The 14,581-nt window shown below is 43.4% G+C and overlaps 1 protein-coding gene across 1 annotated transcript in view; it reads right to left on the bottom strand.

Moving 5' to 3' along the window:
- Positions 1 to 1,982: 1,982 nt before the first annotated feature.
- The window catches only part of LOC137538546 (phospholipase A and acyltransferase 2-like), a 63,644-nt gene continuing 51,045 nt past the window's right edge, over positions 1,983 to 14,581 (bottom strand). Inside the window, exon 4 of the mRNA XM_068260785.1 lies at positions 1,983 to 2,151. Within this exon, the coding sequence (XP_068116886.1) occupies positions 2,047 to 2,151 (105 nt within the window). The 3' untranslated portion in view covers positions 1,983 to 2,046. The remainder of the gene's footprint in view (positions 2,152 to 14,581) is intronic.

Here is a 14,581-nt window from a genome sequence, read left to right as displayed (position 1 = left end):
CCATGCTGTCATACATACAAAATGTTTTGAACATTTTCATGTCCTGGCTTTCAGATTTATATTGCTCCAGCGTGATTTGCCTTCTTAGAACAGAAGGTACTTGCAATAATTCAGCTTTAAGTGAACATCTTTGGTGACCCACAATGCACCGCTACTGAATATGCAAATTATCTCTTTTTGTCCCAGAAGCCAGGCTTGCATCCAGAACCACTAGTGTATAGCAAGCCTATAGCTTTAAATTTTACAGAGCCACATCAACCCACATGTAGACAGACTGTTTTGGACTTTTGGTCCTCCTCAGTACATGGCAGGAATTGGTGTGGCTCTATTCTAGATGATCCCTATTCTATGGCCTAAATTAAGGTTTACCATTTCAGCATGCACCTCCTGAAACCATTCATGGAAGATTCAAGTAGAGGTCCTGAAAAAGGAACTGTAACCAAGGCTTGAACTTCATTACAATCAGTAGCCAATACCCCCTTTCTTAGGAGAAATCTTTACCTTTTCCGGAATAGATCATCGGGAGGGGGGGGGGGGGGATCCATCAGCTGTATGGCTGATATTGTAGTGGAACCCCTCCCGCAGTGTGATGTCATGACTATGGTCCTGACAGCTTTCTGTCTGTGAACCTCGTTGCTCTGTGCACCTTGTTGCATTATGAGAAGTAACAGCTTTTTACAAAGCTTTTTACAGCTTTTTTGCAGATGATACAAAATTGTGCAGAATCATCAACTCTCAGGAGGATAGTGTCATATTGCAACAGGATCTGGATAGAATGGCTTTATGGGCACATAAATGGCTGATAAAATTCAATGTTGAAAAATGTAAAGTCATGCATTTTGGTCGTACCAATGGTCTAGCACCATACAAAATAAATGGGATACAGTTGGGGTCATCAAACTGGAGGAGTACTCATCGACAACAACTTAAATAATCATATTCAATGCCAAGCCGCTGCAGCTAAAGCTAATAAAAGTTTGGGATGCATTAAAAGGGAAATAAAAACTCGAGATGCGAGCATAATATTGCCCCTGTTTAACTCTGTAGTAAGGTCACATCCGGAATATGGAATTTAGTTCTGGGCACCACATACAGGAAAGATATTGCAGTTTTAGAGCAGGTGCAGAGACGAGCAACAAAATTGATACATGGGATGGAAGGTCTCACTTACCAGAAAAGGTTAGATAAACTGGGTTTATTTAGTCTAGAGAAAAGACACCTTAGAGGGGAACTAATTACCATGTATAAATACATCAGAGGGCAATATAATAGCTTGGCGGATGAGCTTTTTGTCCCTAGGCCTTCTCAAAGGACTAGAGGACATAATCTGCGCATGGAGGAAAAACATTTTAGCCATTTATTTAGGAAAGGGTTCTTTACAGTAAGAGTGATTAAGATGTGGAATGCATTGCCACAGGAAGTAGTTATGGCAAATGCTATACCTGCATTTAAAGGGGGCTTAGATGCTTTCCTTGCGTTGAAAGACATACATGGCTACAATTACTAGGTAATGCCCAGTGATGTTGATCCAGGGATTTTATCTGATTGCCATCTGGAGTCGGGAAGGATTTTTTTCCCTTTTGGGGCTAATTGGACCATGTCTTGTAAGGGTTTTTTCGCCTTCCTCTGGATCAACAGGGATATGGGAGGGTACTTTGTTCTCTGGTTGAACTCGATGGACGTATGTCTTTTTTCAACCCAAATAACTATGTAACTATGTAACGCCAAGCAAGCAATATCTCCCTCTGTGCATAGAATTCTCAGTAACTCAGCATTCTGCACAGATCACCTAGCAGAACTAAGGATGTCACCACCAGTGATGAATTTTAGAATGTCAGTAATAGGAAAGATTTTACAATAGGCAAACGCTTACTAAATAATATATACATCAATGTTGTAAAAAAATAAGCAGGTTAGTTCATTATGTTATTTTCACTACAGTTCCTCTTTGAGTATCCCAAAGAAAATCATTTATCCACCACTTTGTTTCCAGCTTTTTAATTGGTGAAAACTTTTCTAGCTAGTGTCTTCTGGACAGTTGTGTAATCATTGGTTTTGTCGTTTGTTCCTTGTTGTAACGAAAGCAAATGTGGCCAGAGCTGCAGCTAAAAGTCCTCCTCCCACTGCTGTGTACAGGACGGCATTCTCAACCTGCAAGAAATGACAAATGTGAGTAAGAAGTTGCATTCTTGAGCTCCTCATTTCCTCACTTATGTTACCCTCAAGGTGGACAGTAATTCTTAGAAAAAAAAAGTGTATATGTTGTATTTCTAGCCATCTACTTCTTGCACTTGGGGAAAAAAACATTCTTGGTATTTGCTGTGAAGCAGTGTAGAGAAAGCTAATTAAGGTGATAAAAAGAGGACCTGCTCAGCCTGACCTGTAAAAAAGGAAAAAGCGCAGCAGCCTCCTCTTCCATGTTTGATTCCACACCACATACAGCATCTCCCCTAAAGGCTCGTACTCACTACGCCATTTTACAGCAATTTTTACAACTAACACATTTTTTTGAGTGACGAGCAATCATTTCCTCAATTTCACAATGTGGATACAGGCACGCGATCACACGAATGATGTTTGGCAACGTGCGGCTATAAAGACCATCATGATGGCTTGGATCTTTCAGAACCCCCAACTCTTACGCAAAGCACCGTGATCGTTCAACATCCCATTCAAGCCCATCATGTGCCATCACGTGACGTTGCGTGTTCCTGCAGGTTGGAAGATGGATCGGGAAACCTTGTTCATTGGCGTCGCTGTCAGGTTTCCCGATTCATCTTTAGGTGAGTATTCAGCATAAGGATTGGCCCATGTGGCCTTTACAGAATTCAAGACCAGATTTTGCAGCAAGTACTTTCTGGGGACTTATCCTCGGAGCCTCCAGCCCACCGATTTCCTGTAATATTGCCTGTATTTTAGTGTACAGTTCATCCAATACTGAACTGAGAAATATGACATTGTGATATTGTGATATTATTGCTGTTATTAAAGCTACATGTGTGATCAAAATACATACATAACTTTCTTTCATTTGTTTCTGTGAACATTCTATTTTATCCAGGTCATAGTATAGCTCAAAAAATAAAAATAAATCAGTTTTTATTTCAGTGGTTGCTTCATCTCCTCATTATTGTGTCAATTATTGTTCACCTCAGATTACTGTACAGCAGTAAATGGTCATGTCTAGAAGAACTCATGGAGAAGCATATTATCAGTTTGGTCAGGTGATAAATATGTAAGTCTCTGGTTTGCTGCTAGTCATGATAATATGCTAAAGCAAGGTGTGATCACAGCAAATAAGAGCTTTGCAAATCTATCAGAGACGCTCGAGAATATGCTTAACAGATTACACAGTCATCTTCTTCACACTCTGAGACAGAACGTGTACATCGGAAAGATCCAACAACTGAGCACAAACAAAGCAAAACTTGGTGTATACAGTCTAGTACACTCAGGAGTACAAAAAAATTTGACCAAGCGACCCATAAATAAGCGCATAAATGAGCATAGAAGGACTCTTTGGTCTGTCTATACCTCAAGGGAGGGGAACTGACACTCTTTTGAAGATGATGAAGAACACACTTTGGATAGAGAAGAATGCTGGTTTGCAAAAGGGATTAAGGTGGTAATTTATGTTGAGCTGAAACATCCATCCATGAACAAAGGAGGCAACTTGTCAACACTTTTTTTTATCACAAACATCAGTAAAATGGTTGCTTATTACTGAAGTGTGAAGTTTATGAAGGCTGCCATATTTGTTTCCTTTTAAACAATCCCAGTTGCCTGGCAGTCCTGCTGATCTGTTTGGCTGCAGTAGTCTCTGAATAACACCAGAAACAAGCATGCAGAAAATCTTGTCAGATCTGACAATAATGTCAGAAACACCTGATCTGCTGCGTGCTTGTTCAGGGTCCAATAGCTAAAAGTATTAGAGACAGAGGATCAGGTAACTGGTATTGCTTAAAAGGAAATAAATATGGCAGCCTCCATGTACCTCTAACTTTCAGTTGTCCTTTTAAAGAAAGCCTGAACCCATTAAAAAATACTTCTTTTTACCTGCTATTTATCTTAAAGAGACTCTGTAATACAAAAAAAAACTTCCCCTGGGGGGAGTACTTACTTCGGGAGGAGGAAGCCTCAGGGTCCCAATGAGGCTTTCCCCATCCCTGTAGCTGCAGGCAGTCCAGCGCCGGCTCCCCCGAAGCGTCCCGCAATCCTGGCTCGACAAGCCTGACAAGGCTTGACATATTTACCTTCCCTGGCTCCAGCGGGGGGGCGCTGTTGCGGCTCTCAGCATGGAGATAGTCGGAAATAGACGATCTCTGTCGAGTCCGCTCTATTACACAGGCGCAGGAGACTTCCGCCTGCGCAGTAGAGCGGACCGACAGTGATCAGCTATTTCCGCCTATCTCCAAGCGGAGAGCCGATACTGTGCCTGTGCTGGAGCCGGGAAGGTAAATATTTACATCCCCGCTGTTTTGGAGGGGCATAGGGAGACCACTGTGGGACACAGGAGGACAGGGGAAGCCTCGATAGGATCCGGAGACCTCCCCCACCCAAGGTGAGTACCCCCCAGGGGAACTTTTTTTAGTTACAGGTTCTCTTTAAGCAATATGAGCAGAGATGAAACACAGCATTCCCGCGGAAAAACAAGGTCTTTATACCCCCCCCCCCCCCTAAATCCCAGAGCAAAATTCCACCATTTTCCAGGTCATGGATTTTGCTGCCCGGGGAGGCAGAGCTTTGTGCTGTAGCTCTGCCTCTACTGATGTCAATCTGCATGCTGATCTCCGCCTCTCCCCGTGCCTCTCAGTGAAAGAAGACTCAGAGGGGCGGGAAGAGGTGGCGACTGGCGAAGTTTGACTCCAGTAGAGGCAGAGCTACAGCGCAAAGCTCTGCCTCTACCAGGAAGTGATACCCACATTTTGCCCGGGGATTTGGGGGGTATAAAGACCTCGTTCTGCTGCGGAAATGGAGTGTGTCACCTCTGCTCATATTACTTAAGATAAATAGCAGGTAAAAAGAAGTATTTATTTTCACTTCAGACTCTCTTTATGTTTTGTACAATGACTGTCACCTGAAGGGATTGGGACCTAAGCCTCATTTACACGCGTAGATGAGGCTCCGATCCGGCGGCTCGATTAGACGCCGGATCGCCTCTTCCGCATCCCCGCTCGTACCCGCCGCATCCCTGCTCGCCCGCGCGTGCGTCAGATACGATTCCCCGCTCGTCCCTGCCGGCGCTGCTTATCTTCCGCTCGATTCCCTGCCATTGTCCCCTCGCGGGGAACAAGCAGGGAATCGGCGGAGGGGAGATCCGTCCTGTCGGATCTTATCAATCGAGCCGCATCCGCGGCTCGATTGATAAGGAACATCGGAGCGTCATCTACGCGTGCAGATGAGGCTTTAAGCACTTGAGTTGACAGTTCAAGGCCAAATGTGGTACAGCTGAGTGCATACACTAGATATGGAGGGAGGAAGAGAGACAATGGCACAGTGCACAACTGAGTGGCTTCTGGTTGGTGGGTTAAGGAGGGAACAATTGGCTCGCATAAGATAATCTTGCACTGTAGATCTTTCAGTGACATATCAGGGAGGCTGTACACATGTTGGGATCGGGTACTGCAAGGTGACAGAGCTGTACAGAGTCATCAGCCCCTGTTGCTATGGAGATGGCGGAAAGGCAACAAGCGCACTGATTTCAGACCAGGGCGGGTATGGACAGGACTATTAGACTCTTTGTTCCTTTAAAATAAATGGGCATGTAAATATTTAAATATTTCTTCCTTTACCTCATTTAAAATGAAGAAGCTGCTCAGCAAAGCTCATTCCCCCTTGCATGCAATTTGCCGTGATGATAATTGAAACCGCTTTGCTCCTTTTCCACTGATGCAATGTACCCCAAAAGTAGTGCCTCCTGCATTTTACCTCCTTTTGTGTTTGGTATTTCTTGTGCTACCACTGACTTTCACCTAAACACCACGCCTTGTGATTTTCTTGTGCTTTCTTTTTCTAATGAATTATCGGCAAAACGCAAATGCAGTCACACCTTGAGAATGAACGCTTGCACAAAAAACGTATGAAAAGATCACAACTGCACTGCAGTGCATTTATGATCACAATCGCAATTTCTAGTGGACAATGAATATAAAGGTGGCCACGCACTACAATGTTTTAAATTTCTTTTCAATTCAAAATGTACAATACATTTTTCTGACTGATTGTAGCATTTCAAAAAATCTGACTGTTGTACCACACGTGTGCTCAATTTTTCCCCATCTATGCCACCTTTAAATGTAGATACAGAATTTGCTTTAACTAGTTCCTGTGGTAATACATTGTACATTGTAATCACTCTTACTGTAAAGAACCCTTTCCTAAACAGATGGCAAAAACTTTTTTCCTCCATGTGCAGATCATGTCCCCTAGTCCTTTGCACATGCCTAGGGATAAAAAGCTCTTCTGACAAGATTTTATATTGCCCTCCCAGTATTATAATTATTTTTATTTTACATAGCACCAGCCTCTTCCGTGGCGTTGTACAACAGAATACAAGGCAAAATTATACAAAATTAACAACACAACAGTTAATAGAAAACAATGGTGGATTACAGCTGCAATGAACAAATCAACTTCAGATTTTTACACAGGGTTGGAAGATATGTGCGCATAATACACAGCATTGAGAGACAGAAGAGCAAAGAGAGCCCTGGCCAAAAGGCCTGTGAGCACACAATGCAATTTCCTGCACGGTCGACGGGAATCGGGCGATTATTTCTAACGTCCAATCCATTTCCAACCGAGAAAGGGAGAGATTTTGCATAGTTATCATCGGAAAATAGATCCCCTTATCGATCGGTAGTAGTTTGAACATGTACACTTGGTACAACTTCCCACCGGATTACACAGGAAACTGCATCCTGTGTTCCCAGCATCACAGTCTAAAGGTTTAAGGGATAGGACAATAGGTGAAGGGAAGCTGTGTGTGGGATCATAAAAATGGTGGGTAGTGGCCAAAGTAGCCTAGGTAGGAGAGTATGCTTGCTTGAAGAGGTGAGTTTTCAGGTTGTGCCTAAACAGGGTAAGTGTGGATAAGTGTAATCAGAGTTCTTCCTTGTAAGTCTAAGTACCTAGCCATATGGAATTTTTTCTTTGACCTGTCTGGCTGATAACCTTCAGAATGTGCAGCACGTTGGCATCGTGAACAGCACTCTCGCCTTGCAGTGCTTGGTCTCTGTTTTGAATCCCAGCCAGGGCAACAGCTGCATGGAGTTTGTTTGTTCTCCCCGTGACTGCATGGGTTTCCTCTGGCTTCCTCCCACATCCCAAAAACATACAGATAAGTTAACTGGCCTCCCGCTAAATTGGCTGCAGATTAACCCTCCTGGCGGTTTGTAAAAATCCGCCAGGGGGCAGCAAATAGGTTTTTTTTTTTCATTTTTTTTTTTTTTCATGTAGCGAGACGAGGTCTCGCTACATGATAGCCGCTGCTCGGCGGCATCCCCCCAGCCCCTCCGATCGCCGCCGGCGATCGGAGATCAAGAGATCCCGTTCAAAGAACGGGATCTCTTGGAGGGCTTCCCCCGTCGCCATGGCGACGGGGCGGGATGACGTCACCGACGTCATCGACGTCGTGACGTCAAAGGGGACTCCGATCCACCCCACGGCGCTGCCTGGCACTGATTGGCCAGGCAGCGCACGGGGTCTGGGAGGGGGGGCAGCTGCGGCGACGCGTATAGCGGCGGATCGGCGGGTAGCGGCGGCGATCGGACACCGCACGCAGCTAGCAAAGTGCTAGCTGCGTGCAGCAAAAAAAAAATTATGCAAATCGGCCCAGCGGGGCCTGAGCGGTGCCTCCCGGCGGCATAGCCCGTGCTCAGCACGGGCTTACCGCCAGGGAGGTTAAGAACTGTCCAATTCAGTTTAACTTGTTCTAACAAATCATATAACCTCATTTACAGTGTTTTGTTGCTACACATCTTCTATTCTTTTGTAATGTAATTGTAAAGTTCTTCCGTATTTCCATTAGTTGTTAATAAAGTTTCTGAGACCACCTCCATATTACTGTTGTCCCCAGCCACATTTAAGGTATACCTGAACTGAGAGGGATATGGAGGCTGCCATATTTAAATAATAATAGCTGCCTAGCATTTCACTGATCTCTTTGGCTGCAGTAGTGTGAATCACACACCTGAAACAAGCATGCAGCTAATATGGTAAGACTTCAGTCAGAGCGCCTCTGCATTCTTGTTCAGGGTCTATGGCTTAAAGGATTAGTGGCAAATGATCAGCAGGATAGCCAGGCAATCTGCATTGTTTAAGGGCTTATTTACAGTGGGATGTTGCAGAGCTGCGTTATAAACTCTTATAACGCAGCCTACCGTACTGCAATGATAAGCCTATGGGACATTCACGGTGTGACATTGTCATTGCATTGTAAAGTGTAGCATTATGGTAACGCACTGCTGCAGTACGTTTCCTCTTAACGCACACATTCCCGGGTACAGGAAAGCACACTTTTCTTTGCCTGTATGCTTTACTGTACCTACTGTATGCGACAGTAATGAAGCATGAATCTGCGTTACCACCTTTTTTTGCGTTGCGTTGTAATGCTGCTGTCAGGCGTATCTGGTCAGTGACTATAGGTCAGGCTGTATGCCCATATGACTGACCTATAGCCCAGCCCGTAATACCTGCACAAAACTCCTACCTAATACAATTCTACAAAACCCTGCAGGCAGATGTAGCATACAGACTGACAGGTAGTATTCACCAAACAAAGCAGGATGAGTAAGTCAGCAACAGGATATCAACAGGATATCAATCTGGAAATAAGCTTGGTCAAGATACAGACAAAGTTGGCACAAGATCAGCAGCTGTGAGCACAGTCTCAGCAACAAGCCCAGCAGAGGCTATCACGGGCGATGACAGAGGGCGCTCACTTTACTTTTATACAAGGACTAACCAATCAAACAAAAGGGAATCCAAAGTGCCCAATCACCTTGCAGCGTGTCAGCAAGTCAGCTGACACGCCATGCACACACATGCTGTCACTGTTTACAGTGGCGGAGTGCGTACTGAGGACGTGTTTGCCGCTTAGCCAGTGGGAACTGAGCGCCGTGAGCCCCACTGACATCAGAGCCCTGCCAAGACCCAGAGGCCATCCTGGGTACAAAGCAATAAAAAAAAATGACAGCATGCACGCACCACACATTTTGGGGAAAATGTACACGAAACACCTAGTGAAAGCGGATAACTGTTACTTCCTTTCATTACTTTTATTCCATTTTCTGAACTACTTCTATGTAATTTCTGCTTTGTTGACTCCAAGCCTCGCATCTTTATTCTTGGCTTAGGGCATCTCACATGACGTCTGATATAATGGAAGGAACATCCAGGCCAGAAGAACACTTTCTCTACCACTGCTATTGTCAATGCAGCCTTATTTCTTTCAGCACATAAACTATAGCGCTGAGAACATAGGACTTGTAATAGATTGGGCAGAGAACCTGACTGGCAAATATGCATGTGAAGGCATCCAATTTTTTGAGTCGAAGTCCAGTAAAGCTAAACAGGTGAATATGTCTTTTTTTTCAACCTACATAACCATGTAACTATCACATAATGGGAAAGTCAAAAGAAGTCAACCAGGACCTCAAAAAAATTGGATGCCTTCACAAATTTGGTCCATCCTTGAGAACTGTTGCAAAGCACCTGAATATGGCACATTCATCTGTACAAACAATGATATTTATAAGTTTGAATGCTATGGGACCATACAGATGTCAGTTGACAGTTTGTTCAGGAAGAAGACACACCTGTCTCCTAGAGATGAACATCCTTTGAACAAAAAGTACAAAGTAATCCCAGAACAAACAACGAAGGATCTCGTAAAAATGATGAGAGGAAATGGTAGTCATTTATCTATTTCCACAATAAAAGGAGTCCTATATTATATAACCTGAAAGAGTGCTCAACAACAAAAAAGCCACTGATCCAAAGCCACCATGAAAAGTAAGACTGCAGTTAGCTAGGACACATGGATACAAAGATCTGCCTGATGAATTCAATATCAAACTGGCCATAATGACCATTGTTATGTTTGGGGGAAGAAGGATGAGAGTCTCAAGGCAAAGAACACCATCTCAATTGTCATGCATGAGGGATGGGGCATCATGTTCTGGGAGAAAATAGCTGTAGCAAGGACTGGTGCACTTAGAAAATAAATTGCATAATTAGGAAGAAAATGAAAGATATACTGTAGCAACATCTCAAGAGCTCAGCAAGGAAATTGAAGTTCTGTAACAAATGGGTCCTCAGAAATGGAGCTAAAGCATACATGCACGTTTGTGACAAATTATTTAAGGACAACAAGGTCAAGGTACTGGAGCTGCCAACCCAAACCACTTCAACCTGTTAATTTGTGGACAGAACTGAAAAAGGATGTGCAAGCCAAGAAGTCTATGAACCTGAAATAGTTCCATTAATTCTGTCTAAATGGGCAAAAATTCCAGCAACATCTTGGAAGGATACCCAAAATGTCTGGCTCAAGTTCATTATTTTAAAGGCAAGGTAGTTCAACATAGCGCCTCTGGTCCTCACAGATATAAATAAGTTTGTGTCTATTTGTATTTGCCTGAGGAAGTGGGCAACAAACCTGTGAAATGCGTTGCAGCAGTTTTTATTGAAGGAACAAAATAAAATGATTATTTTTGTACTGCCAAGTCTTCTTTGGGGAGGTAAGTCCACCGCCACTTTACCCCATTTTATGATTTTTAACTTATTTTACACTTCACTAACGCCTCTGTTCCACAAACAAATTTCAGAAAGTAAATCGGGGAGAGGATACATTTTACAATAAGCAAACACAGGCTAAATAATCTATAAATACATTTTGTAAAAAAATAAGCAATTTTATCCATAATGTTATTTTCACTACAGTTCCTCTTTCAGAATGTGACTGGCCTTGTTCCAACTCTAGAACTTGTCTTCATATATATGGATACAGTTATGAGAAAAATAAAGTACACCCTTTTAAATTTAATCTTCAGGCTTCATGTGTTTTGTTTTTACTTTTTAATTTTTGCTCTGTGTGATTGATTGCCTTGTAAACTTCTTACATGTATGTTTTTATACATGCTCTTTTCTGCTGCATGATATATACAAAGACCTATGCAGATTCTCATAATGGTCCCCCCTTGCAGGTAACTGCATTCTGCAAGGGTGAGGACCTCCGTTTTAATGGGCACCCTCAGGTGGATTCATTCTATAGTTTTTTGTCCATCCACATATGTACCATTTTGGATGCACTAGTTGTTTGTGTATAGTGCATTAGCATCACCAATAGTTTAGATATGCCAGAATTAGACTGACCTTGTTGCAGCTTTGTGTTACCTAGGTGCCCATTACTGCAGAAAAAAAGGATGAAAGCAGGTACAGGGACCATATCAGGAAATGTAAGCAGGGCTTCAAGTGAGTTACTATATAACTACCGTATATATACTTGAGTATAAGCTGACCCAAATATAAACTGACCTTGCAACTTTTACCTTACAAAAAAAAAAAAACAGGAAAAAATGATTGACTAGAATGTAAGCAGAGGATAGAAAATACAGGTGAGTCCCATCTCAAGTAAGAGTGGGTCCACACTAGACCCGGTTGCAGGACGGACACTGCAGTCCGGATCAGGGGAAGTACCCACCGTACTGCAAACTGATGAAAGTGCATCAGTTTTGCATCAGTTTCCGTTCAGGTTTTTCCCTGACAGAAAACGTCTCTATCATTAGGAAGGAGTGGAAGGATTTTTTTGGGCCAATCATAAAGCTCAGGCTATCCGTTTTAACATCCGTTTTTTGCCTGTGGAGCTGGAGATGCGTTTTCTCATTACTTTCACTACCCCTGCGTGTATCCGTGGTCCTGATCCGTTGTGTGAAAATGCAGCAGATCCGGACCTTCCGTTCAGGTTTTGAAAACGGATCCCCGCAAACGCAGACGGATCCGTTTTTTACTTGGGTGAGGCTGGCTGCTATTTTCAACATTAGTATCCGGGACTCCGTTTTTCACCAGGTTTGAAAAACCCAGCCACGGATACGTTTCCGGACCTAGTGTGGACTGGCTCTTATTGTCTTTAAAAGTGTCCCAATATTGGGTAAGGCCCAATGCACGCCAAAAACCTCTAGCAGATCTGCAAAATGCTAGAGGTTTTTGAAGCAGATTTCTGAGCCATTCTAGGCATGTTTAGAGACATTTTCTAAACATGCTTAGCGTTTTTTGGAGCGTTTTTGTGTAGAAGATTACAAATATTGTTACTGTGAAGCTGTTACTGAACAGCTAATGTAACAAAAACACCTGGAAACAGCTCTGATCTAGAGTTTTTCAGAGCAGTTTGAGCTTTTCCTATACTTTACATTGAGGCAGAAACGCATCTGCAAACCAAAAAAGTGCTGCGGGACCCACGTTTGCGGTTTGCTCAAAACCTCAAACTGCTGGTGTGCACCAGCCCATTGAAATACATTAGCCAAGCGTTTTCACAGGCGGATGCGGTTGGCGGATCGCTGCTAAAACCGCTTGGTGTGCACTGGGCCTAACTTATGTCTTTAGTTAGCCAAGTTAGACAATTCATATAGGCTTACTGTTAACTTCAACATCACAAAGAAAATGAATGCTGTTAAAAGCAAGCTGTCTTGTAAAGCAGCAGAGCAGGGAATGGACTAAGAGCAAGAAAAGTCTACTGCACTTTATATACACAGAGAGTGCTGCGTATTGTCTACTGCTTTGGGCTGTATCCAATTTGTGCACATCCCCGACATAGGGTTGCATCACCTTTGGCAATCTTTTTCCTTCCTATCCCCCCTCTCCCAGTAGTGTCAACATCAGCATATGCAAAGTGGTGTTTGCTGACGGCTACGTGCTCCCCCTGCTATGTGCATGGTGCTGTAGGCACATTTGGTGGCCATGTTTCCCCCCTGCACGACCAGAATGTGTGGCCACTTTTGAGGTGTACTCTATATCCCCCGAGTGTCCCCGTCAGGATGTGCTGAGCTGTGGGTGCTTACCAGTTTGCCTTCTGGGACTCCGCTGTAGCCAGTCAGTAGCAGTCTCATCTCTCCTGCACTGGCGCATGTGATGCGAGGCGCCACTAGAGGGCACCCACAGCTCTACTTCAATTCAGTGGGAACATAGATGTCCCCCCATAGATGTATATCGATTTACATATACATAGACGTATATCCATTTCCAGTTCAGAGGGGACATAGATGTCCCCCCATAGACGTATATCCATTTACATATACATAGACATATATCCATTTCCCCTCAGCACATGAAATACTTTCTATTTTTTAGGGAGTGCCTTTATAGTGGTGAGTGCAATTGGACTACTACATTCAATAAAATCATTTAAAGTATTGCTGTATCTATTTAATGTATTAACGTATGTGTGTTGCGTAAGTTATGCAGGTTGCATAACGTACAGTAAACCTTACATGTGCTGACTGTGCACATAAGTTTATTCAAACTTTTGTTAATATACTCCCCTGTCCTGTAAATCATAAATCTGGTTGTCATGTATATTCTAAAAGCAACCTTCTTATTACTCGATGCAGAGATTATGGGAGTAAGAGAGTTGTTCTTACAGTATGATACACATGAGAACCATATTTAACAATTATAGTGCAGGCTTTGTAAAATAGTGTAGAGTCTGGCACTGGAATTTGATATGTGTCTGCCAACCTGGCGCCTTCTGGTTTTTGTAGTGGTGGCATGTGCCTCATGTCGTGTCACAGAGTTTGACATGAGGTATCATGGCAAAATCTTGAACTGATCGCATATTGACTCTAAATTTTAATCTGAAGCTGATATCCTGAATGACAGTAGGTTTCTTTTTTGTTTTTTTCCGGTATCCAGCCATTTGCCAGAGAAGGAATCCTGAGGGTGTTCACACCTGGCCTAAGCATGTCAATGGCAAGCAAGAGGCGGCTCAGATCAAAGCAGAAAGAGGAAGCTAGTCCCAGCAGAGGGGAAGGCTTTCTGTCTCCTAAAAACTCAGGGGTGGTTGCCTGAGCTCAAAAGCTGATACCGTTTTTCTTTTTTTTTTGGGGGGGGGGGGGGGACGGGGGGGGGGAGTTTATCCATTTCTTATTTGTCCTTGTTTAAAGGGACACTTAAAGAGACTCCGTAACAAAAATTTCATCCGGTTTTCTTCCATCCTACAAGTTCCAAAATCTATTCTAATGTGCTCTGGCTTACTGCAGCACTTTCTACTATCACTATCTCTGTAATAAATCAACTTATCTCTCTCCTGTCAGACTTGTCAGCCTGTGTGTGGAAGGCTGCCAAGTTCTTCAGTGTTGTGGTTCTGTGATGCATCTCCCCCCTCCTGGCACCTCTATGCACACTGCCTGTGTGTTATTTAAATTAGGGCAGCTTCTCTCTGCTCTCTTATCTTTTACAAGCTGGATAAATCCTCCTCTGAGCTGGCTGGGCTTTCACATACTGAGGAATTACATACAGGCACAGCTGTCTGCACTCTGCAGGAAGAAACAGCCTGACACTTCAGTGGATGATAGCTGCATAGGGAAAG

Source organism: Hyperolius riggenbachi, chromosome 11 (genome assembly GCF_040937935.1).
Source record: "Hyperolius riggenbachi isolate aHypRig1 chromosome 11, aHypRig1.pri, whole genome shotgun sequence".
NCBI classification, from domain to species: Eukaryota; Metazoa; Chordata; class Amphibia; order Anura; family Hyperoliidae; genus Hyperolius; species Hyperolius riggenbachi.
Note: the sequence above shows the minus strand (reverse complement) of the source record. Positions and strands in the feature narration are given on the sequence as shown.